Source organism: Balaenoptera physalus (assembly GCF_965194825.1).
Source record: "Balaenoptera physalus genome assembly, chromosome: 2".
NCBI lineage: Eukaryota > Metazoa > Chordata > Mammalia > Artiodactyla > Balaenopteridae > Balaenoptera > Balaenoptera physalus.
The window spans coordinates 74,344,815-74,367,270 of record NC_138883.1 but is presented as its reverse complement, the minus strand read 5'-3'; the positions used below and the strand labels follow the sequence as shown (position 1 = coordinate 74,367,270).

Sequence of the window (22,456 nt, the reverse complement as noted above, 5' to 3'; positions counted from 1 at the left end):
TGAATTTATTTTAAAGGCATTTCTAAACTCCCTCTCTTCTGAGCAAGAGCCTGTGCTGTAGCAGGTGCAGAAAACAGTCTGCCTAGTGATAGATACTGATCTACTAACTTTTCAAGTTTTTGTTCTTTTACTTTACCTCAGTATATCCTGCCGCTTCAAAAATAAATAAAAAGTATACTAAATCAGAAAGTTAATGGATTTGGCTCCATTAATCTCTAAACCATAGAAGTGGCAAAGCGGAGGTGAGAGAAACAATTTTATTTTTGGCCTTTTTATTATTATTCTAGCAATTTGGGGCTTCCACTCTTTTATTTCTAGATGGTTAACCCACTGATACCTTTATATCTGACCCCAACTGATGAAAACCATTCTAAAACATCAATTAATTCAGTTAAGGACCATGGTCCCTCTGTCTCCAAGACAGATCATATAAAGTGAGGGAAGAGTCTCTTTTCTGGACACATTAAACCAACACCAAAAAGATAAAAAAAATCAGTCTCTGAAAAAAAAAAAATCAGTCTCTGTCAAGCTAGGCAGGAGGGACTGTCAAGTTTGTAAAACCAAACCTGGAACCTACCTGCACTGTCCTTCCGAACAGTAGAAACCATTCCCTCTCCTCTCTACCCCTCTGTAATCTAATTCTACTTTTTTTAAAGGACATCTCCCCTAATTCCCACCTCCAATAAATATCCAGTCTAAATTATTCTCCACCCAATTATTAAACTTTTTCACAAGCTCCGGGGGGAAGATTTACCCTGAGACAAATAGTGAACAGAATGGGGGTTTTGGAAAGATAAAAAGGTACAAGGCATAGTGGTCCAGTATTAGAAATGAAAATATTCTGCTCCCTGTGTGACTCAATAAAGCAGCAGGAAAACATATAAAGTCAAGCTGGTATAAGGAAAAGGAAATATTTGTGATTGACTGGGACATACCGAGATTCTTGGCTGCATTATGTGTGGACTTGTGCTCAGAGAGAAAAGAAGGGGTGCAAGGCAGCCTTATATTCCAAGGAAAATGGTGGGGTGGGACTGGGGGATGTACTGGAATCTTTACTCCTCCTTTCTAGTCCTCCATAGATGTAGGCCAAAGCCTGGCCTCTCTGTAGTACACTAAGGGGAAAGAACAGCAGATACGAGGAGAGCAAGAGCCTTTTCCCGGCCCCATAGTTTGGACCAGACCCACAGCACTCTTCTCATTGAGGCTGGAGGCCTGGATTTCTGCCCATCCAATCCCCACCTTGCTTTGTCCTCCATGATCATCCTCCCTGGTCCACCCTTACTACATCCCGCTGTCCCCCACCCTCAAAAACACAAAGCTTTTCAGTTCTTTGCCACAAGGTAAGTAAAAAAATGTGGTTTCTTTGTTTAAACAGTTACTAAGTTGGTTCGTCTTTTAGTAACAGACCTCCCCTCCCCCAGTGCCCCCTCAGTCCTGGATGATCACATCATCATCATCGTCGTCGTCGTCTTCCTCCTCCTCCTCTTCATCCTCATCATCTTCTGGCAGTTCTTCCTCCTCCTCTTCCTCCTCTTCATCTAGACAAACCACCACTTCAGCTGGCTCAGGTAATCGAGAGTCAAACCAATCCAGTACCTGCTGGGTGCTAAGCCTTGATGCCTGACTCAGTTGAGGGATGTCACTTTCCCGTAGCTGTTGGTGGGTTGCCCAGTACCTCTCCAAGGGTCGTATATCCGGTGGGGGTGGGGGGATCGGCAGAGGTGGTGTCTCAGCCCATTCATTCAAGGAGCGGGTTGAAGGTGGTGGTGTGGGAATTGCTGGATCCTGGAAACTAGGGGCACCAGGTACTGCGTTGTCCCGAAACCACTTTAGTTGCCCATGCTTCAAGGCATAGCGTGTGTCACCAAACCACTGAATAATCTCAGGCCGAGGTAAACCAGTGATCTGCTCTAATTTATGGTAATCCTCACGCCGTGCCCACTGGCACTGTAAAAAAAACGATTTGAGGATAGCCAGCTGCTCTTTGGTTTTGCGCTTGGTCTTTCGCTGGCGTTGCATATCTGGGGAAAGGTACTCTGCAGGGCCAACCCTACCGGGTGCTGAGTTATGCCTTAGCCCCTGGGGCCAGGCTGGCTCCAGCTGTGGGCGTAGTGCCTGTTCATTGGGTGACAGTGGCTGTGGGATACAGCCCAGTGGCTGGAGGGGTGTAGAGGTGGCAGTAGCTCCATTAGCCAGTACCTGGAAAGAGGAAGAAGAGGTAGAGGAAGGAGGAGTCACATTAGATGCTGACTCCTTCTTACAACTACTGGCAGGTAATGAGACGGGTGGGGGCTTATCCCGAGCACGGGGCTGGTGGACAGCTGTGGAGTGGTTGCAGGAAGCAGTACCTAGGCCGTGTGACTGGTTGGGACCCTTGCCTGCCTGCTCCTTAGAGAGGTCACTGCTTTGAAGATCCTGCCAAAACTGTGATTGGTGGGGGAATGCCCCACTGCCAGGTGCCATCAGGGGCTCCTTTGCTTTCTGGTGACTAAGTGGCTCTGAGGGCTCTGAGGGCTCTACCTTCAATCCTTTCATCTGGGTGGGCTCGCTAAGAGTCAGAGGAACTATTCCAAGACCAACTTGTTCTGGAGGTGGCATTGGAGAAGGAGGCACCTCCTCTGGGGGCCGCCCTGCATGATGAGTAAAAGATAGAAGGGATTTGAAATGGAGTTGGTCCCGATGGTAGACTACTCGGGCTCGAGTCTCTTCAATTTCTTCGGATGACCAGCTAATGCCACAGCGGAGGCGCTGGGCCATGAACCAAGTCTTGACTTTCTCCATCTGCAGCCCATAGCGTAGGCAGAGAAGGGCAATGTCTGCTAAACTGGGATAGGGAAAGTAGCTGAAGGTTTGTAGCAGGTGTTCATTGCCATCCAGCTCACTGGTCTGAGCTGCTTGGGTCCACACAAGTTGTAGCTCCTCAGAGATTGGAGGGAGACAGATGAGCCCCGCAGGGGAGCTATTAAGACCGCTGGCCTCTTTATTAGGAGGCATGGTGCTTTCTGATTTGTGCCCTTCAGAGATAGCTGTAATAAGAAGAGAAACAGCTTGATCACTGGGGCTCCTCTTTCAGCCCATTGTTCAATTTCTACCAAACAAAACGTTGGACTCCAAAACAATCAACTTCTACGTGTACTGTGCTGGATTGCTTTTAAAGTGCATAACAATTTCTCATTTAATTTTCATAACCTTATAAATCATCAGAGCCTGCTATAATTCCCTTGTACGTATGAAAATACCAAAGTCCATAGAGGTTAAATTATCCCAAGTCACAAGACTAGTGAGTGTTGTCACCAAAAAGAAAATCTGACTTCAGAGGTTAAAAAGGAAAACATCCTTATAGCCTTTATCTTTCCCATTCAAATTCCTCTAAGTTCATGGAACAAGAGTGACAAAACTAAGACTCACCAAGAAAACAAGAAGAGGTGTAATCCCAGAACACTTTAGCTCCTAACAGATTATCTCTAGAGTTATCTCTAGATTCTCTCTAGAATATGGAAAGGTTAAGAATACAACGTGTGAAAATCTAGAAGGTAGGATAGCACAGTCCCTCTGCCCAGCCCCCTTTTCTTTCCCTTCTTGGTGGGCGAGTGTTAGGGGGAGGGGATTGATGAGGTGTTTTTCTAACTCTCAGTAGGATAAGATAGGTCAGCTATCTGGGATAAATGGGGCTCGCTCTCCCTTGGTTTTGGTCCGGTTAGGGTAGAGGGAGGGGAACGTTTCCTACCCCTGTCATCCTCAGAACAAAGGTTATTCCCCTCCCCCCAGCCTTTGTCTCTTCCAACTGCTGAGTCTCTCTCCAGGGAGCCTAGAGAGCTCCCTCCGACCTTAGCAGCCCCTCCGCACAAGACGGAAGGCCCTCAGCTCTTATCTCCTCAGTCCAGCTTTCTTCTCAGAACCAGGTGGGCTCACTCATTATAAACTGTAACCGGGTCCTGCAAGCTACCCAGCAGCACCAGGGCTCCCAGGGTCATCGTGGGTGTGGGGACTGCAGGGAAAGCCTCTGACTACGCTTCATTCTTGGAAACCTGCTCAAGCTATTTCCCAGAATAATTCTGTTGACCGATTTTTTTTTTTTTTTTGGCCATGCCTGGGGCTTTTGGGATCTTAGTTCCCCAGCCAGGGATGGAACCCATGCTCCCTGCAGTGGAAGCGCAGAGTCCTAACCACTGGACCGCCAGGGAATTCCCCGTTGGCCAAATTTTAACTCGGCTCCCCGTGTGGGCATTAGAGACTTTAAAACATCTGTCATCCTTTACTCTTAGAGGAATCCCATCTGAGTTTATAAATATTACTTCTGATATGTTATGGATAGGACAGGATTCCGATATAAATGCTACATGATGAATTGAGAAAAATCTCAAGTCCAGAAGTTACAGATAGTGCAGTGTAGTATCGGGGATTTTATATGATGAACAGAAAACTTCGGAAGCATTCTAATGGGTGTCACCGTTCCCTTTTAACAAGCAAATCTTAACAAACTGAAGGCCATGCAGACCCTAAAGGCAGTACAGCTTGAAGAGAACCTTAAGAGGGTAAATGAAGGCAGCATGGCATAGTGGGTTAAAATATGATTAAGGCCAGCCTGCAGTTTGAATCCCAATTCTGCCACCAGCCATGTGATCTTGGGCAAAAGCTACTGAACTTATAGGCGCCTCAGTTTCCTCATGTGTAGAAAATGGAGACAATGTTGAATGTATGTAAAGTTACATATATTTTTACAGAGCACCTACTGTGTGCTAGATGTCATGTGTAGGCGGGGCCTAGAGCTGTTAGAGGTGGAGGTCTGGGGTGAGGCAGATTTGAGGTGAATCGCAGCTTCTCCACTCCCTAGAGTGCTCACTAAGCTTTATTTTCCCATCAGAATAAAAGGAGGTCATAACAGCGTCTACCTTGCAAGTTTATGACTAAATCAAAAAATGCAACTGACGTCATGCCTAAAAGTAAAGGCTCAATAAATTAGAGCTTTTATCATTGCTTCAGCTTCACAGGCTGATTCTGATATAAGGTAATGCTCCTCTTAGACAACAGGGGAAGTGAGGCAAAGACTGAATCCTTTAAAATGACTGTTTCAGTCTGTTATTGCAGCCTTAATCCTAATGAGCAGTGGAGGAAACCAGGGTGTCTCTGATTTTGTACTTTTTATATTTGGGGAGTTGGATATAATTCCAGAAAGGATTTTGCAACTTTTAAAAAGTAGCAAAATCACTGCTTTAGCATTGAATCCATAATTTGGATATAAGTTCTTTTTGATTACTAGGTGAATTGCCAGTGTGGTAGCTCTACCTTTACCCTCCAGGTCCATCACAGACACAGCTGAGGGGCTGTGAGGAAGTGCTTGCACAGCTAGGCACTAAACCACCATTTGGAAATTGTGGCCCACCAGGAACACCACCAAATCTAAGCTGGAGAATACTTGATGCTCCAGCACTTGACATCCACGTAACCTTATCTGTGTCCTGTTTTTTAAGGTCACAGTAACAGTTTAGATACGAGGAAAAGGTAGCATAAGGAATAAAGCAGTCCAGTGTGAGGATGAAGACTGGCAGACAGGAAATAAGGCAGGCACAGCTATAAGCCCACCAGGAAGCATTTTACTTTCATTCATGTGGTTTGCTATCCTTCAGATTCCCATGCCATCAGCTTGATATTTCAGTATAACATACAGTAATGCAAAGGTCATATCTGGTGTACTGTATGTGTCTACAGTTTTCCAGTGACACAAAACACAAGTTGTGGAAGACTTCCTGATACAGAATGGTGGCTTAAATCAGGGCACAGCTGTAGAGCTGGTACCTCCCTGGAAGAATCTGGCTTTGATATAGGAGAAAACTATCCAGGGAGTGGCTCATGAGAACTATAACAAAGAGAGTAGACCCTACAGTAATCAAAACCACAGTGAAGACACTATAGTGTTTTCTGTCCTTGTACCTCATTTGGAGAAGGGAGGAAAAAGGGAAGGAAAGCTGGAGAAATAAGGACTCCTCTGGGCAGAGGTGGTGGTGGTGGTATTATCAATTCTGAATTATTACTAAACTTGTATCCATGCCAGATATGCCCCACTGCTACCTAAAATCACTAATAAAAAATACAGTCAGGGTAACACCCTTATTTCCCTTTGGGCTTTCCATACCCCTGGACAAAAGGCAGAAAAGAATGGGCTGCCTTAAACTTCCAGTGTAGGTGTTCACACAATCCTAGGAAAAAGAGGTCTTCAGAACTTGAGCCTAGGCTGGGAATTCCCTGGTGGTCCAGTGGTTAGGACTCTGCACTTCCACTGCAGGACTGCAAGGGGCACGGGTTTGATCCCTGGTGGGGGAACTAATCCGGCATGCTGCACGGTGCCAAAAAAACCCTCGAGCCTAGGCTTATGGTTAAAAGCAGGAAACAGTTCAAGTGACAGACCAGATATGAGCCTGCTAAATTCCCTAAATCTTTATTCAGAGAACTGAGGTATGTTTCTGAATGAAATGTGTTTTGGTGATAGTTTTCAAGGGCCTTAAAGAACTTTTAGTGATATTCAATTCATGTGCTTCTCAACTTTTTGGATCATGGACCTCTTTGAAAATCAGAAGTTATAAACTCTCAGAAAGTTATGACTTACCGCCCCCCCGCCCCATAAACATTCACATTTACACATTACATAAAGTATAATCTAGGGGGGTTCGCTGATTGCCCAGAAGCCCTGGTTAAGAAACTCTGCCTTATGTCCTCCCAACTTAATAAAAGCAATGGTGGTAATGCTTAAAGAGAAACAGTTTATGAATGAATGGAAAGAGTGGTTGGAAGACTCAAGAGAATTTGAATTAGTCTAGAAGGGACTAGGCATTGGTGATATTAGTTGGAGAGAGTGGAAGTGAGGGGTGTTCAACTGGGCCAAAAGCCTGGCTTAACTGACCCCTACTGGATTACATTATCAATACCCACCCATAGTGCACTGGAAACTAGAGACTGGTAGGCTACTCTAGTGTGGCAAAGTCAGCTGCTTCCTTCAGCTGCCCTATGTGCTTAGGCCAGTTGTGTGTAATTCCAAACCTGCTTAGGCTCATTGTTTTTCTGTATATAATAATTAAACATCACATAAACCTATGAAAAATTAGTGCATTAGGAATTGTTTCTGGGAATTCCCTGGCAGTTCAGTAGTTAGGACTCAATGCTTTCACTGCTGAGGGCCCGGGTTCAATCCCTAGTTGGGGAAGTAAGATCTCGCAAGCTGCACGGAGCGGCCAAAAGAAAAAAATTGTTTCTATGAAAACGAAGTCAAATGCTTTGGAAAGACATAATACAAAGGAGTGTACATTAAAAAATTTTTTTGAGTTGGGAGTAGGCAAGAAAACTGTAAAAGACTGGAGGGGCAGGGGACTTAAAAAAGTCAGAAGTATTCTGCACTCAGATTGCTTCAAAAGTGTTTAAATTCTCACTCCACTTTAAAGAAACCAAACGTGGAAATCACACATGATGAGAGGCAGTGGCTCCAGGCTCAGGCTGCACATTAGAATTACCTGGGAAACTTAAACCAGGGGATCAACCTCCTCATTCTGACTTAATTAGCCTGGACTGGGGCCCAGGCATAAGTAGTTTTTAAAAAGTTCTCAGGGTGCAGCCAGATTTGAGATTCACTTATGTAGTTTATACTAGAAAGACAATTGGGACTGCCAATCAGCATACTTACATAAAGAAAACGCTTGGACACTAACCGAAGAGATTGGTGAAATGAACGTACTTTTAATGACAGTTCTTAAGATATGTATGCATCATTTTAAAAATTCCCAACTTTAACTGGCTTTTTTGTTTTTGCGTTTTTTTTTTTGTTTGTTTTCAATTACTGCCACCTACTTATCCTAATCATAAAAAGTGCTTCAAATGTATGGTGAGAAGGGGGTTCATATGATAAAATATCACATCTGGGCCCTCATTACCAAATAGGTCTCAGCTTGAGTCTTCTTTCAGTTTAGAAGTCTCAGATTAGGACGCAACACCAGGAACCTCTGAGGACTCAGGTTCTCACTTTCCTAGTTGGTTTTCTGAGTATGTCTGGGTAGGGGTCAGAAGGGGCAGTTTCTCTTAAACCTTTCATTCCCAAAGGCCACTGCTCCCCAGGAATAAAGCCAGGTTTCTGTACATGTGTTGAGGTCGCCAGGAGGTAGTCATGGAGGGGAGGAGGGGAGGCCTGGGAAGGAAACGTTTCTCCTATCCTCCATTTCACAGGCAGTCTAGAAGGCTCCAAACTGGGTCAGAGAACAAAAAGTTCCTGCACTTGGGGCGATGAGCCCCAGGAAGCAGGCGAATCTCAAACCCTCCCCTCGCCAAGGGCGTCCCTACCCAGCCTTCCCCTCCTCCCTACACACCCACTCACCCTCCCCCAGTTACAACAGGGAACCGAAAAGTCCAGAGGAGAAAGGCGAGAGAACCAGGCGACTTCGAACCTAGAATTCTCCTCCCCTCACCGCGGGGATGGGGCTCCGGGGGTCAGAGATCGTACAGGGGCTGGGAGGGGAAGTCGAAGGGGCTGGGGATCACTCACCGCAGTCCGGCCCGGGCGGCGGCTCCCAGCCTCGCACCATGGGCCGGGGGGAAAGGGGGAGAAAGGGCAGGGGGCCTCCGGGGTGAGAGTGGGGTTGCTGCCCGGTGCGGCCTGCTCCGAGCCCACCCGCGCGGAGGGCTGTGACCCGGACTGTCGCCCCCCCCCACCCCGCCCCCGAGAGCGCGCCCGTCTAGCCCAGCCCTGCTTCAGCGAGTTGGAGGCGGGGCGGATGGGTGGGGCGGGCTCCAGGGGCGGTGCCAAGGTGGCCCGAGTCCTGATTGGTGAACGCAGACAGGCGGGCCCCGGCGGAACGGACTGGGCCAGCAATTGGCTGCGTGGGCCTCGGTTGAAGTCGGCTATTGGCTCCGTGGGCCTCAGCCGGGGTGGCTATTGGCTGCGTGGGGCAGAGAAGATGTCCCCCTGGGCTAGGATGCAGTGAATGGTACTCCCTCCCACACTCGCCTTGTGGGCGCCGGATCTTCGGAGTCCACTGGGCAATGTTCCTCCTGGAATTCCCCAAGAAATTCACAGCAGTTTGCTGAACTGTCCAGACCGCCTACAACTACTCCCCATTTGTTTCCTTCGGAAGGAAGACTTTTTCAGTGTCCCTTTGCCAGCCTCACACAGGAGACGCGCGTTCCCAGACGAGGGCCCAACCGCTGTCAGCAGCGTCACTGTAAACGAAGCGCCTAGAGCAACCGGGAACTTGTTCTCGAGATGGATCAAATGTCTTGGACACCCTTAAAGACGAGGATCCTAGCAGCCCGGCACCTTCGGCCGCTTCCCGGGTCCAGCTGTCACCAGACAGGTGTTCTCAAAGACGAAGTGCTAGAGGAGGTCACCTCGTTCGGACTTACCAGCCCCCACCCCCCGCCCTAGTAAAGAGGACCTGGAAATGTGCCTCATATTTGGGGACCTTGGTTTTCGTTGTCAAGAAAGGGAGTGCGATAAAATGGCCTTTCCACCGAAACAGTATTCCACACCGAAATTCTGGGCCAGAAGTTTGTATAGTTAGGATTCTCAGTCTTCTGACTAAAACTTGGGAACAATACTTTCTGAAGTGACTCTTCTGTTCTCATGGTAGTCTCCTCTTGTATTATTTAGGTCACAGTAGCTTATATACCTACAATAACTTATAAAACAATTTCAGACTTTGCCCTGTATTCCACAGATCTCGCCACTCCCCCTGTACCCCCTGAAAGTTAACCACCATAACTGCTACTTCTGATTCTTCATTGCACCAGTCTAAGGTCAAGAGCTCTTTCAAGGTTGCCAAGCATGAGAAATGTATATCTAATTCAGCTTGGCGCCCCATTTTCCGTTGCTGGCCCTGCATTTGCCCCTTCCTCCCCTCTCTCCCTCAATACATTTAGTAACAATCTCAACTCCTAAGAGCCATGCCCTTCAAACTAGTATCCTGCAAAAACATCATAGGAGTAAGCAACAGAAAGAATATTCTCAGCTTTAGAATTAGAAACTTTTGATCCCTGAGGGTTTAAGCCAGGGCTGGTGGTACATACAGACCTTCTCCTAAATCATGACTTATTATGCCAATGGTTTGTATGTAACGAAGGAAGGGAAAAGTGAAACACTATAGGCAGCGGGCAGCCCTCAGTTGTCGATGGAGACCTTATGGTTTTATAATCCAAACAATGAAACTGGATTGACCCGGAAGAACTCACGCTTATTTGGCTGGAAAGCCAGGCAGGAACTGTGAAAATTTAGTGGCTGTCCCTAGAGGGTTCAGTCAGTCACTCTGGGCATCACAGATCATGGGCTGGGAATTATGAAAGGTAGACAACTCAGTCACATTTCTTGTCTCAGAAGGATACTCACTCCCAATTCAGGAGTAGGGAGAAGAATCAAAGACAGATTTAAGGGAGGAAGAATCCAAGGAAAGAAGAAACTCCTCTGCCCCAGTTCTGGAGAACAGGCTGAAGCCTCCCTCCTTTATGTGGGTTTCACCCTAACACTTTATTTTTTGTTTGTTTTATTAATTTTTATTGGAGTATAGTTGCTTTACAATGTTGTGTTACTTTCTGCTGTACAGAAAAGTGAATCAGCTATCACCCTAACACTTTAGAAGATAGAGTGGACTGGGGTGGGGGAGTGGAAGAGAGGAAGAGGTCCAGACTTGACATTATCAGAGAAGGGAGGGTCCCACCTTCAGCAAGACAGTAATCATCCCAGCTCTTCCAGGGACTAGTGCTGAAGAATGTGGATTTACCACATCATCCTTAATCTTTGGTGAAAACTCCCTCTCCCTTTGCATGGCTCAGAAATCTAGCAGGACTGACCAGACACACAATGACCTAATAGCTAAGGAAGTTGGAGGAAGTTAAGGGCCCTGTCTTGCACAGAACTCTTCCAAAGCATGGGAGGAGTCCCAACAATATGTTAGTATGATCATAGGTTTTTGTAGAATTTGAAAAAAAAAAGTTAAACTGCAGTTGGTCAAGACTGATGTCTCTTTCCTTTCTGACTCCTTCTCCATCACACTTCTCCTTTTGTCCAGTGGCAATGAAGAGGCCATGGGCATTTGGGGATTGACTAACGAAGCTGAGCTGGGAATGCATTTAGTTTGGGTGTAGGAGTTACACATCTGTGATTTGCAGTTACTTCTGTGAATAAATAGTAATTATAGTGTTATGGGCTGAACTGTGTCCTGCTAAAATTCATATGTTAAAGTCCTAACTCCCAGTACCTCAGAATGTAACCATATTTGGAGATAAGGTCTATGCAGAGGTAATTAAATTAAAATGAGGTCTTTAGGGTGAGTCCTAATTCAGTATAACTGCTGTCCTTATAATAAGAGGAAATTTGGAGGCAGACATGCAGGTAGGACCATGTGAAGATATAGGGAGAAGATGGCTACCCACAAGCCAAGAGACAGGAACCTCAGAATGAAATCAACCCTGCCAACACCTGGATCTCAGGTTTCTAGTCTCAAAACCGTGAGAGAATTTCCACTGTTTAAGCCACCCAGTCTAAGTATTTTGTTATGGCAGCTCTAACAAACTTAATACATACAGCTTCCAGGAATACTCCCAATCAAAAATTCAGTTTATGATATTCATTATTGCAAATTTGAAAATGCTCCCAAATCGTACACCACATATACTAAAGACATTTGGTAGTGTTTTTCCAAGTTTGACCAAAAATCCCCCCAAATTATGTGACATTATTACTTACAAGGTGTAAAGGTGAAATTTTTTTTAATTATCAAGAATTTTTTTTAAAGTGATCATGGAGATGGAATTATCTCTTTACGGAAAAATTATATATAATCATCATATAAAAAGACTATCAAAGAGCATGCAGCCAAAAACAAAATTGTGGGGAAAAATATTTAGGTTTGCCACATAGGTAATTTAAAAAATTTGTTATTTTTCTTGATTTTGTGATATTTATCAGCTTTTTTAAAGTTATAATTTTTAAAATATCTTTTCTCATTCTGAAATATTTATTGTACTTTAAAAAGGCCCCAAAAGTTGTATGCTTCAGACAACCGAAAACTTGGATCTATCCCTGGGACTAACAAAACAGATATGGTGAGTTTCTGCCCCAGTTAGGGAAACCCTGCTCCAGTGTTCTGCGCTCTGTCCTAAAAAACAAACGTGAGGGCTGACCAGTCACAACTGCAAGTATTGAGAATTTGGGATAGCAAAAGCTGCAGTGAAGGAGTTTGCAGAAGAGAGATTTCAGACAAACCTACCACCAAACTAAGATGTGAGAAGTCTGGAAAGACATTAGAGTGTCATTAGGTCACAAAGAGCGACCCTAGGCAATAAGCCATGGAGGGAACCCCTGGAAAGCCCCCACTTACCTCTCCTTGGGGATCTGCTCCTCACGCTGACTCTACCCTTCAGCATATCCGGTTTCAATTACAATGCATGTACTAAAGAGTGGGTGCTCTGCAGTGACATCACAACTTGGCCATTATGATGTAATGATGAGGCATCTGATTATTCTCGGCTAGGGCTTCCTTATAAGGAACAGTCTCATTACTTGGTGGATAATTGGACTCTTATCATTCAGGTGATGTGGGAGTCAATACTATGTTAGAACTTGATCTTTTTCAAATAGACAGAGGTCCGTGCTTTTCCTCTCCATCGTATTTCTTGTCCTTTGTTTTAGGATTGCCCTTGATAGACAAAAGGGGCTTTGCTTTTCCCTCCAGTGCCAAAGGAGCAGAATGTAATTTAGATGGCCCCCTTAAGAAAAGCACCCCACCAAAGGGGAAACACGGGGCCTTCACCTGAGCTGTTCCCTTTAACTGCAACAGTAGCTGGTGCTGGGTGCAAGGGAGCTATGAGCTGGGCCTGGTAACTTTCCCTACCATTACCCAAAAGGGTGGTGTGATACTATAGGGGTGTCTCATACCAGGGCCACCCAACTCCTCCATATCTCCTTCCCATCCAACTTTCGCATAGCCAGAGGACTCCAGCAGACAGGGAATAGGACTTTCAAGAAATGAGATGGCCAAGAAATGCAGGGTGCCTCTGGGTCTCTTGCCACTCTCAGCCCCAAACAAACAATACTTCTCAGTAGCTTATACTTTCTTTTCATATTTCAACTTTATTTCAGATACGAGGTCTTTTATCCAGAAGGGAGAGCAGTTGCATGAGGAGGCTGAAGTGAGGCACAATACGAGTGGGTCTGGGGCCCAGTGTACAGAGCTGCACTGTGAAGAGGGGAGGCTCGGGAAGGGTCTGATGAGGTCGGTGGTTTGAGGGGGATTCACATAGCAAACTTTCATTTCCTCTCCAGGTTAGCTATTCAATGGGTAGATTATTCAGTTGTTGTTGTTTTGTTGTTGTTGTTTGTTTTAGCAACTTCACTGTTCTTCAGCGATATCACTGAAAGAAGTGCCAAGGCTGGGGACATACCAGTCCCTTTTGTTTCTCTTTCTGCCTGGACGGGGAAGGGAATGGAAACTAGAAGCAGAAAATGAAAATTTCTGACGTGTCCCTTGTCATGAAAAATCGTGGGTCTGACCCTGTGGAGAGAGGCCTGTTTCATAGCCTGGGAATGGGAGGTGGTCAGGAGGCCTGGGTTTAAGTCCCATCTGGAGTTGCACTAACAAATTCTCTGACCCTGCTGGGGTCCCTTCTCATCTCTGGACCTGTGTCCTCATCTCTAGAGGAGTCTGGACCCAGTGATCTCTAAAGACAAGCCTTTTCAGGTCTCTGGATTCTATGACCTGCGGATTGCAAGGATCCAGAGGGGCTCCAGAGAAACACAGGAGTTAGAAGCAAGGGAATGTGGGATTAGATTGGCAAGTTGAGTTAGGGCTTATTGTGAAGAAAAATGATATATTCATAAAAGCTATATTCATAAAAGAAAACAAAGGAACAGTCAGAATACTTAGGAAGACATCTGAGGTCTGGATGAGAGGAAAGGGCAAGAGTGTTCCTGCTGTGTTGCTTCAAGGACCCGAGCCCCTGACCATGGTAATAATGGTTTCTCTTATGGCCCTTCCCAGTCCATGGCTAGCAGGTTATACCCTAAATTGCCCCCATTCGTACAGTCATCAGGCTTTAGAGGAAAGTCCCCACCACAACGCCTAACACATGACAAATCTCTGAAGTTTCTGCCAAATTCCTAGTGTTTCCCATGTCAGATTAGACTAGCAGCTTACCCCCAGGCCCTGGGGCAGCTCTGTATGGGAAGAACCAGAAGGCTCACGTCTTGGCTCTGTAAAGCTGAGAATAGGGGCATAGGTGAGCCATGGTACTTCTTAGAGAAAAAGCTCAGGAACAATGAACTCTTCTTGGTTCCCTGCCCCCAACCATTTGCATTTATCTGCTTAGTAATACTCAGGTTCCCGGAGAGGGCCCAAGCACAGACCATCCAGCAATTGTCCTAGTCAGGGACCCTTCTAGTGGAAACTTTAGGGAATTGGCCTGCTCAAGGCTAGTTGGGGTAGTAGGAAGGGGCACAGCATACCAACAAGTGTGGAGGACTGGCTAGGGCCAGGAGAGAATCCCAATGTATGGCAAGGCTGGAGTTCAGATGGGTTCCCAAGGTCTCCAGCAGGCGCAGGCGCAGTGGTTCCTTGCTGATCCTGCAGAGCCAGGACACTGGCACACGAGGCAGCATCAAGCTCCTGGAAATAGCAGATGAAGCTTGGGACCCTTGGTGCTTTGCCTTCTCCAAGCCAGTTGGGGAGGCTGGGAGGATGGGAAGGCAGAGCACAATTAGAAACTGTGGTCTTTTCCTAATAAGAGATGGTATGTGCCAAGGTTTTTTTTTTGTTTGTTTGTTTGTTTTTTTAATGGCAAGGTTTTAATTTTGTTTTTAAAGGATAATATTATGACATCATGGTTATGCACTGAGGCTCTGGAGATGTCCTGGGTTCACAATCCTAGCTCTGCCATTTACTAGCTGTGTGATCTTGCACAAATTACTGAGCTTTTCTGAATTCTCTCTAAAACAGGAATAACATTACTCAACTCATAGGGTTGTTTTGCGGATTATAAAGCATGCAAGACCCCAGATTTTAGTGGCTACGTAAGTAAGTGCGAGCTCTTGCGACTGCTGATACACATAACAGTAATGCATACACATTACGCAAGAGATTATCACACACTGAGCTTTGACCCAGTCTCCCGCTCCATTATCCTCCCTTGGGCTCTTCACTGGTGACTAAAAAGTGTATCGCTTGGTGGCTTTCAGTACATTTTCTCTCATCACTCTGCTGGAACTTTGACCTGAGGGTGATCCACAAGATGCATGAAATTCTTTGTTTTTTCCACCAGGTAAAGATGATGCTTAAACGGACATTTGTTTGAGGAATGACCCAGGGTTTCTCTCTTTCAGCCATTTTTCTTCAAAGGATTAAAGATTTGGAGAGGAGGGGCATGGTAAGAAGCCCCATACTCTATTCTGAATGCATACATGGGCACGTGTGCGTGTACCCTCTCTCACTAAGAGATAAAAGGGGAATCCAGAAAATTTTGAGAAATCAGTCACAGAAACAGGTGTGGGGAGCTGGTTACCTGGGAGCTCCTTGTTCATCTGCGGCATCAGGAACTGCTTCTTTTCCCTCTTCTCCCTTCTAGAAGACTGTCAAGAAGGAGCCTGAGGGAGGAAGGTGGATCAACCATGGTCTTGGAGAAAAGGAAGTAGGCTCTCCACTCCTTCTGGAGGGAGAAGGAATAGCAGAGATCAACAAGGATGAAGAGGGAGGCAGATGGAAATAGAGAAAGTGAAGGTAAATACCGTATATGCTAAAAGAAAAATGAAAGTGATGAGAAGGGGACAAAGAAAGAGAAAAGCAAAGAGCTTAGACATAGGGTGAGAGGAGAGGAAAAACAACCAACCAGCTGAGGTTAACCAGGAGAGACATAAGGCATAAATGTGAATGGGTAGAAGAGCCCAGCTTCCCCATTTCACTTGCTCAAGGTATGGAGCAGACTGCCATCTTCTGGTACCATTTAATTTTCAAGGTGCTCTGATTCTTGATTTGAAATGTTTTCCGTTTCTTATACCTATAATCCTTTATACTCAAGAAAGTCCCCAACATTGTTTCCTTTCATTTTGGGGGCTCCCAAGCATCATTTTCCCCTAGAGAGGCACCTCCCCAAAGCTGTCTCATAGCACCCAGGCTGGAAGTCTGTTGGGGCAAGAGCAAAAGCAAGGGGCAGAGGATGAGCTGTGGTTTGAAAGAGGCCCTGGAATACCCTGAGGCTGCAGGCTGGTTGCTGCAGACTGGATGCTTCCTGGGCTCTGGAACACGTGTCAAAAACTGGAGAACCGTTCTCAGGCCCAACCACACGCTTGGGGTGCTGTGTGTTCTGAACTGTAAGCCCTTCAACTGTAGGCTGGAGAATGTGGCTTCTAATCCACACTCTGCCCCTCACAGATCATAAAATGTCAGAGCAAGAAGGGGCCTAAGAGATCACCTAATCCAAATGCAGTTTCTCAAGGAGGAAAATCTGGCCCAGAGAGGTGAAGTAACTTGCCCAAAGTTATCCAGCTAGTCAGTGACTTCCTTTTCTTCTGTGGCAGAAGGAATCCTGTGATTCACCTGACTCTTGACAAATACAGTCCATAAAGTGCTTAGAGGTCATTAGAAGGCACCCAGAAAGGTAAGGCTGGCATTTTTCTGGAAGCCCCTGAGTGCACCAGCCCCTTAGGCACCACATTATTTGGCTACAAGGACAAGCCTGGAGCTGGTTTTGCTTTCATTTTCATCCCCAGGGCTGCCTGGAGGCTGGAGGAAGGAGCTCTGATGCTACCTGCCATCACTCCCCAGCCAGTCAGTGAAGACTGAAGCTAGGGGCTGGCAGGGGTGACAAGGGAATCCTGTCATAATGTCAGGGGCTGGGGAGCAATGGCCAAGTTCCTGGGACTTAAGCAAAGCAATTATGGCTGAGTTAAAGCCAGGATGGGCAGGGCTGGGGAACCTGCGGTGGCTAAGGCCTGTAAGAAGAGGGAATGAGCCAGCAATCTAAATGATTTCAACTGTGGTGGGCTCCTAGTTCACACAAAATACGTCCTCAGTCCCAAAGAGTTACCCTCAACCTTTGACTGCCTAGGCCGGACGGACCTACTCACTTTCTCCCAGTGCCCACTCACGGAAGAGAACGTCACTATCGTCCTTTTGCTTCTTTTCTAATCTTTCAGCACCCTTTCCTTCTCCCTCCTTCTATGACTTGGGTTCCTCCACTCACATCCACCCCAACCTCCCCGACTTTCGTTGATTCTACCCACACCCCACACCCCTTTGGTTTCTCCCATCCTCCTCGCCCTCCCGGGCTTTACTCCCTAGGGCAGCTCCCCGCCAATCTCGGTTTCTCCCATTCCTCCCCACCAAATCTTCGGGCTCCCCCAGCCCCCCGGTGCCTTTGATTTTTTTCCGCCGTCGGCCGCAGGCGTCTCAGATAAAGTGGATCCAGCCCTGGAGCTCCGGGGCTCCACCACTGCCCGGGTGCTCGGGCCCACGGAGAGCATAATCACGGCCGCCGTTGTTGTCCCAGAACTCGTGGCCGATAACGCGGTAGCGCAAAGCGAAAAGCAGGGCGCCACCAATGGGTGGCGCCGGCAGGCGGAAGGCGAATCGGTCGGCGCGCGGCGGGGACGGGGCCGGACCGGCGTAGGCGGCGGGCTCCTCGCGTTGGGTCCGCCAGCCGTCAGCGCTCCAGCGCACGCTCACGCGCTTCTCATAGGCCAGGTCCAGCACGCGCGCGCTCCCGGCCACGCCCAGCGGGACCGCCTCAGCGCGTTCCAGGCAGATTCGCTGCGTCCGCAAGCGGGCCGCGAAGCCAGGCTCGCTGGCCGGCTCCAGGGCAGCGCGCGCCTCCTGCTGGGAAAGGAGGAAAGGGGAGGAGGGAGCTCAGGAGAGGGGAGGGGAGGAGAGGAGAGAGAGAGGGGCGGGATCAGGGCGAGGCACGGGACCAATCGGAAGGCCGACCTCGGCGTCCGGGCAGTCAGAGGGGAGCCCAGCTGGGAGAGTGGCCTAGAGCCACCTGCCAATGGGGACCCCAAAAGGGATGAGCGAGAGCAAACCCAGGGTTGGGTGTGGAGATGGGTGCTCCTAGATAAATCCACTCCCATAAACCCGCCGAGGCCAAGGTGGGGAGGTCCCGGGGAAGGGGCGTACCTCTGCCGCCTACCTGGAGACCTCGGGCGCGGGTCTGGCACGGTGCGAAGTGGCGAAGGGCGTCCCTCTGCAGCTGGACCTGCACGTGGCGGGGTACCCGGGGTAGCTCTCCCGGGCGGAAGCGGCGCACCGCGGCCAGCTCCAGCCCAAGCGCGTCGGCGAAACGCACTCTCTTACGGGTGTCGGGGCTGCGGCTGTGGGGCACCCGGGTACCGCTGCCTCCGGCGGGCGCAGAGCGAGCCCTGCGCCCCCGACTCGGAGCGGGAGCTCGGGATCGGGCCCCGAGGCGCGTCCCGCCTTCGCCTGGCTCCTCCTCCGGCTCCTCCTCGAGGCTGGGCCGCTGGCTGCGGTAGTAGGCGCGCTCTGTCAGCGCGGCGATGAAGCTCAGGTTTCGGGGGATGTCGGTGCGGGGGGGCCGCTCGCGAGACATGGCACCCCCCGCCCCGGCGGAGCCCTCCCGCAGCGCCGCCGCGCTGCCTTCCTTTCCTGTCTCCCACCCGCCTGGTGTCGGCGCAGAAGCTTCAGGCGCCCTTCGCAGTTGCGTACTCTCCTTGCTGTCACCTCCAGAATCCTCCACCTCAGCTCCCAGGGTATTTGACCATCACCTCCTGCGTCTCTCTGCTCTGAGCGTGCGCTCAGCGGCGCTCACTCTCCGGTCCCGCGGCCCTCGCCCACAGCCCTCTGACAGGTGGCTCCCCATCCATCAGGAGGTGGGCACTCCAGCCTACAGATCCTGAGTGAGACCACTCTGCCTTTTTTCTTTTTTTTTAACGGCCTCAGCCTTTCGGCACGGGAAGAGTTAACGCAGGGAGTAGAGAGTAACCTTTCCTTTTCTTTTCGGGGAAGTTTCAAAAGGCCCAGCCTGTAACTTTCTCTTCAGGGCTCAACGTCTTCTTTCCCAAACCCTAGGCTCCAGGTTTGGGAGGATGATGGTGGGCGAAAACATGGGAAGGTCACGAAAGCTAGTTAGAGTCTCAAACAGAAGCTGAGATGTGGCACTCAAAAGGGTGGGTGGCCCATTTGAAAGAGTTCTGAGCTGAGAGTTGTGGAAAGACATAGTTTCTGGTCTCACCTCTGGTGCTATTTAGCTGCGTGACCTTGAGCAAGGCACAACTTCTCTGGACCTCAGTTTTCTCATCTGTAAAAAAGTGGATTAGAGTTCTGGTCTCTAACCTGACTGTACGCTCTTTGACGGCAGAGGCTGTGTCTGATTCATTGGTCAGTTTCAGCACATAGTAGGCCCTCAAATTATTGAATGAATCATCACATATCTCTCTTGGAGCTGGGGCCACGGGGTTCTAGTTCCAGTGGGAGCTCCAAGAAGGGCACAGAGCTGCTTTTTACTCTTTCATTTTTTTCTATATTAGTGGGGAAAAAAATGTGAAGTTTTAGTTTTTTTCTAACTTCCCTCCTGATCTTATGTAGCACTTACAGTGTGCTAAGTACAGTTGTTTTACAAATACTAACTCATATAATACAGCCATCATAGGACTAGGGAGTATTATGCCTATTTTATGGATGAGAAGATTGAGGGAGAGACAGGATAGGACTCTTGCCCAGGGTCCCATAAATTAATATTTGGGGAGCTGGAATTAGAAGTCAGCAGTCCCACTCTAGAGTCTACTCTTTTATCCACTTGGTTATAAGTGGATTAAAACATTTCATAGTAATAGTTAATATTCTCAGAGCATTAAAACGGGGAAACTTAGAGTGGAAATGGAATCTCTAAATTTAAAGCAACAGGAGAGTTTAACCATAAAATCACAAGTGACTAAGTTGGAAATAAATAGTGAGACATATGCTATCTTATTATTATACAATTTATTCCTGCTTGCATTTTAATTCCAGTACTAACCATAGCAATACTGTTTAGCCAGGACTCATTTTTAAAGTGATATTTTTATTTTCTTATTTTACACATACATATATAATCCATGGACACATTCTTTTCATGTTTTAGGGTATAAAATAATGCTACAGTAATTTGTGTTACAGTCAAGCAGTTAAAAACTGTCTTCCTTGCTCTGCTAAAATATGTTATTGACAGAATAGGTAAGGTTCCACGTCAGCCTAAATGGCTCGAGGTTTTCTGGGAAAAGCTCTGTTGCCTTGTCTACAGTTTGAGCTGCCATTCCTTGGCTCTGTAGTGTTGACCTGAGAAGATCCTTGAGGTACACAGCTTTGGACCTGGTGTAATTTGTGTTGGTCCAGCAGTCTTTGTTTCTTAAACAGCCACTGCAGTGATCTTCAAACATCTGACTGGGCCTACTCAATAACTGGCCAGAGGCGTCGAGTGATTTCTTCAGTCAACATTTACTGAGGGTCTATTAGGCTATGAGGACATAAAAGTGAATAAAATTCAGTGCCTGCTCTCACCGAGCTTATAAATAAATGGGTGGGCAGACAGAAATCTATTCGGATCCTGTGACAAAAGTGTTTTTATTTCGAGTAAACGTCTTAGAAGAAATCAGGACTGCAAATGAAGGACTAGGCTAGATTATTCTATAAAAAAGAAGGCAAACTTGGGACTTCCCTGGTGGTCCAGTGCTAAAGAATCCGCCATCCAATGCAGGGGACGTGGGTTCGATCCCTGGTTGGGGAACTAAGATCCCACCTGCCGCGGGGCAACTAAGCCCGCGCGCCATAACTACTGAGCTCGCGCACCTCAATGAAAGAGCCCGCGTGCCGCAAACTACAGAGCCCACATGCCCCGGAGGCCGCGCGCCACAACTAGAGAGAGAAAAAACCCGCACGCCACAACTAGAGAGAGAAAACCCGCACGCCACAACTAGAGAGAAGCCCGTGCACCGCAATGAAGAGCCCACACCACAAGGAAAGATCCTGCATGCCTCAACTAAGACCCGACGCAGCCAAAAAAATAAATAAATACAATTACATTAAAAAAAAAAAGAAGAAGAAGAAGGCAATCTTGCTGGTGGCAGCTGGAATGATCAGCCCAAGGACAAAGGAGAAATGAGGATGGTTGAACGGATACAGTCATAAAGGAGTGGAATAGGTGGTATGTTCAGAATATTGGGGAGAACTGAGTTTGGGTTTGCAAATGGTGTGGATTCAGTTTGGCCTTGTAAATGGCATGATAACAACATTGATTACCTGAAGCAAAAAGGGACCTTGAAACAATACAGTGTTAAAGTTAAGACAAACTTTCAAATCAGAATTAGGTTGAGGCCCATCTTCTCAGTATGTGGCTTTGGGCAAATTACGTAACCTCTCCAAGCCTCACTTTCCTCATGCATAGAATGAGGATAACACAACATAAGGATTGGTGTGAAGATAAAATATCAAGTGTGTAAAGAAAGCACTTAGTACCTACTAAGTCTTCAAAATGTGTTAGTCATCACCATCTTTACAGAAAAGACCTTTCTTCTCTAGTTACCATAGAGGCAGATGGGAATACCAAGGCTTGGCCTGGAGGTAGAAGCAAAGGGAACCATCAGGGAAGGAGAATTGGGTTACCTCTTTCGGCCTTTGGTTGGAGAGCCCTCCAAATGGAGCTGAAGGAAGTGCCAGCTGCAAGAGCTGGTGGGCCCCAATCAGAATGCCTGAGGGTGCCCTCGTGTGGATCAGCTGTGGTCAGATGGCTTCACACCCTGTGTAAACATACTGTCTTGTATAAATAATAGACATTCATGTATGTGCATATATATATGTAATCTGAAAGGATAAACATCAACCTTGACGTTGGCAACCTCCAGGAAGGGAGGTGGAATTGTGGGAAGGGCAGAGGGAGGGGGATTGAGGACTTGTATTTTTTTTCTCTACACTTCCATATTATTTGACTTTTTCATAATGAGAATAAGTTCATGTGTTGGCTAGAAAGAACTAAAAAGGAAACCAATCTAATTACAAAAAAAAAAAAAGAAGGTAAAGAAAAGTTACCTGCAGAAACTGCTTGCGATCCAAGTCCTGACTCCCTGATGCTTGGCTAAAGCCCCAGCTCACGTAGAGACCACTGGGTTAAAGGTCTTGGAGAAAAGAGGAAGTGAAGTGTTTGGTGTCTGTGTCACGCCTGCCAGTCCCACAGGATGAGGCACCTGGCAGGCAGTTCCCACCGCAATGGGAACTGCTCCTCTTTTCTGGGCACCCACTCCAGGGCTGGAAAAGTTCAACAAGTGCATGGAACATCAGAGACCTTCTGGAAATGCTGAATTTGCTCCAAGGTTTCCTGAGCCTTAGCCGGCTTCTCTGGGTAGCCTCCAGGGTCAGGAGCCCCGTCCGGCTCTCCATGCCCTCCTGGCCCTGCTCTTCCTGGCCTCCAGCGGCCCTCTCTCTTCCTGAGTTGTGGCCCTTCCCAAGCCTGCGTC

General features: G+C 47.5%; 2 protein-coding genes and 1 long non-coding RNA gene across 21 annotated transcripts; all 3 read right to left on the bottom strand.

Moving 5' to 3' along the window:
* Positions 1-243: 243 nt before the first annotated feature.
* HOMEZ (homeobox and leucine zipper encoding) lies at positions 244-12,504 on the bottom strand. 3 transcript variants are annotated; one of them, XM_082450630.1, is made up of 3 exons: positions 12,351-12,504; positions 8,525-11,145; positions 244-3,026 (listed from the first exon to the last, which is right to left on the bottom strand). In XM_082450630.1, exons 2-3 carry the CDS (start codon positions 8,562-8,564, stop codon positions 1,429-1,431), a joined length of 1,638 nt encoding a protein of 545 aa, XP_082306756.1. In that variant the 5' UTR covers positions 8,565-11,145; positions 12,351-12,504; the 3' UTR covers positions 244-1,428. The 3 variants fall into 3 exon arrangements, with proteins under 3 accessions (XP_082306756.1, XP_082306755.1, XP_082306757.1); XM_082450629.1 differs by lacking the exon at positions 8,525-11,145; XM_082450631.1 differs by lacking the exon at positions 12,351-12,504 and having other exon boundaries at positions 8,525-12,328.
* Positions 12,505-13,082: 578 nt separating this feature from the next.
* On the bottom strand, positions 13,083-19,197 carry PPP1R3E (protein phosphatase 1 regulatory subunit 3E). Of its 17 annotated transcripts, none has more exons than XM_082450671.1 (4): positions 18,145-19,197; positions 15,526-17,834; positions 14,474-14,633; positions 13,083-13,461 (listed from the first exon to the last, which is right to left on the bottom strand). In XM_082450671.1, the coding sequence occupies exons 1-2, from the start codon at positions 18,559-18,561 to the stop codon at positions 17,409-17,411; spliced, it is 843 nt and encodes a 280-aa protein (XP_082306797.1). In that variant the 5' UTR covers positions 18,562-19,197; the 3' UTR covers positions 13,083-13,461; positions 14,474-14,633; positions 15,526-17,408. The 17 variants fall into 17 exon arrangements, with proteins under 17 accessions (XP_082306797.1, XP_082306790.1, XP_082306795.1 ...); XM_082450664.1 differs by having other exon boundaries at positions 13,083-13,438; XM_082450669.1 differs by having other exon boundaries at positions 13,083-14,633; positions 15,526-15,669; positions 16,210-17,834.
* An 814-nt stretch (positions 19,198-20,011) lies between these two features.
* On the bottom strand, positions 20,012-22,448 carry LOC309655474. The gene is made up of 3 exons (XR_014260848.1): positions 22,032-22,448; positions 21,609-21,742; positions 20,012-20,463 (listed from the first exon to the last, which is right to left on the bottom strand). It is a non-coding gene; the product is annotated as an uncharacterized lncRNA (long non-coding RNA).
* Between the last annotated feature and the right edge of the window lie 8 nt (positions 22,449-22,456).

Bases quoted from the DNA above. Each gene is read 5' to 3' on its own strand.
- HOMEZ (XM_082450629.1), bottom strand. From the start codon at position 12,396: ATGCTGAAGGGTAGAGTCAGCGTGAGGAGCAGATCCCCAAGGAGAG. The intron at 3,027-12,350 runs GTAAGTGGGGGC...TTCTTATTACAG, and splicing joins GAGCAGATCCCCAAGGAGAG to CTATCTCTGAAGGGCACAAA.
- PPP1R3E (XM_082450659.1), bottom strand. From the start codon at position 18,561: ATGTCTCGCGAGCGGCCCCCCCGCACCGACATCCCCCGAAACCTGAGC. The intron at 17,835-18,144 runs GTAGGCGGCAGA...CTCCTTTCCCAG, and splicing joins CCCGCGCCCGAGGTCTCCAG to CAGGAGGCGCGCGCTGCCCT.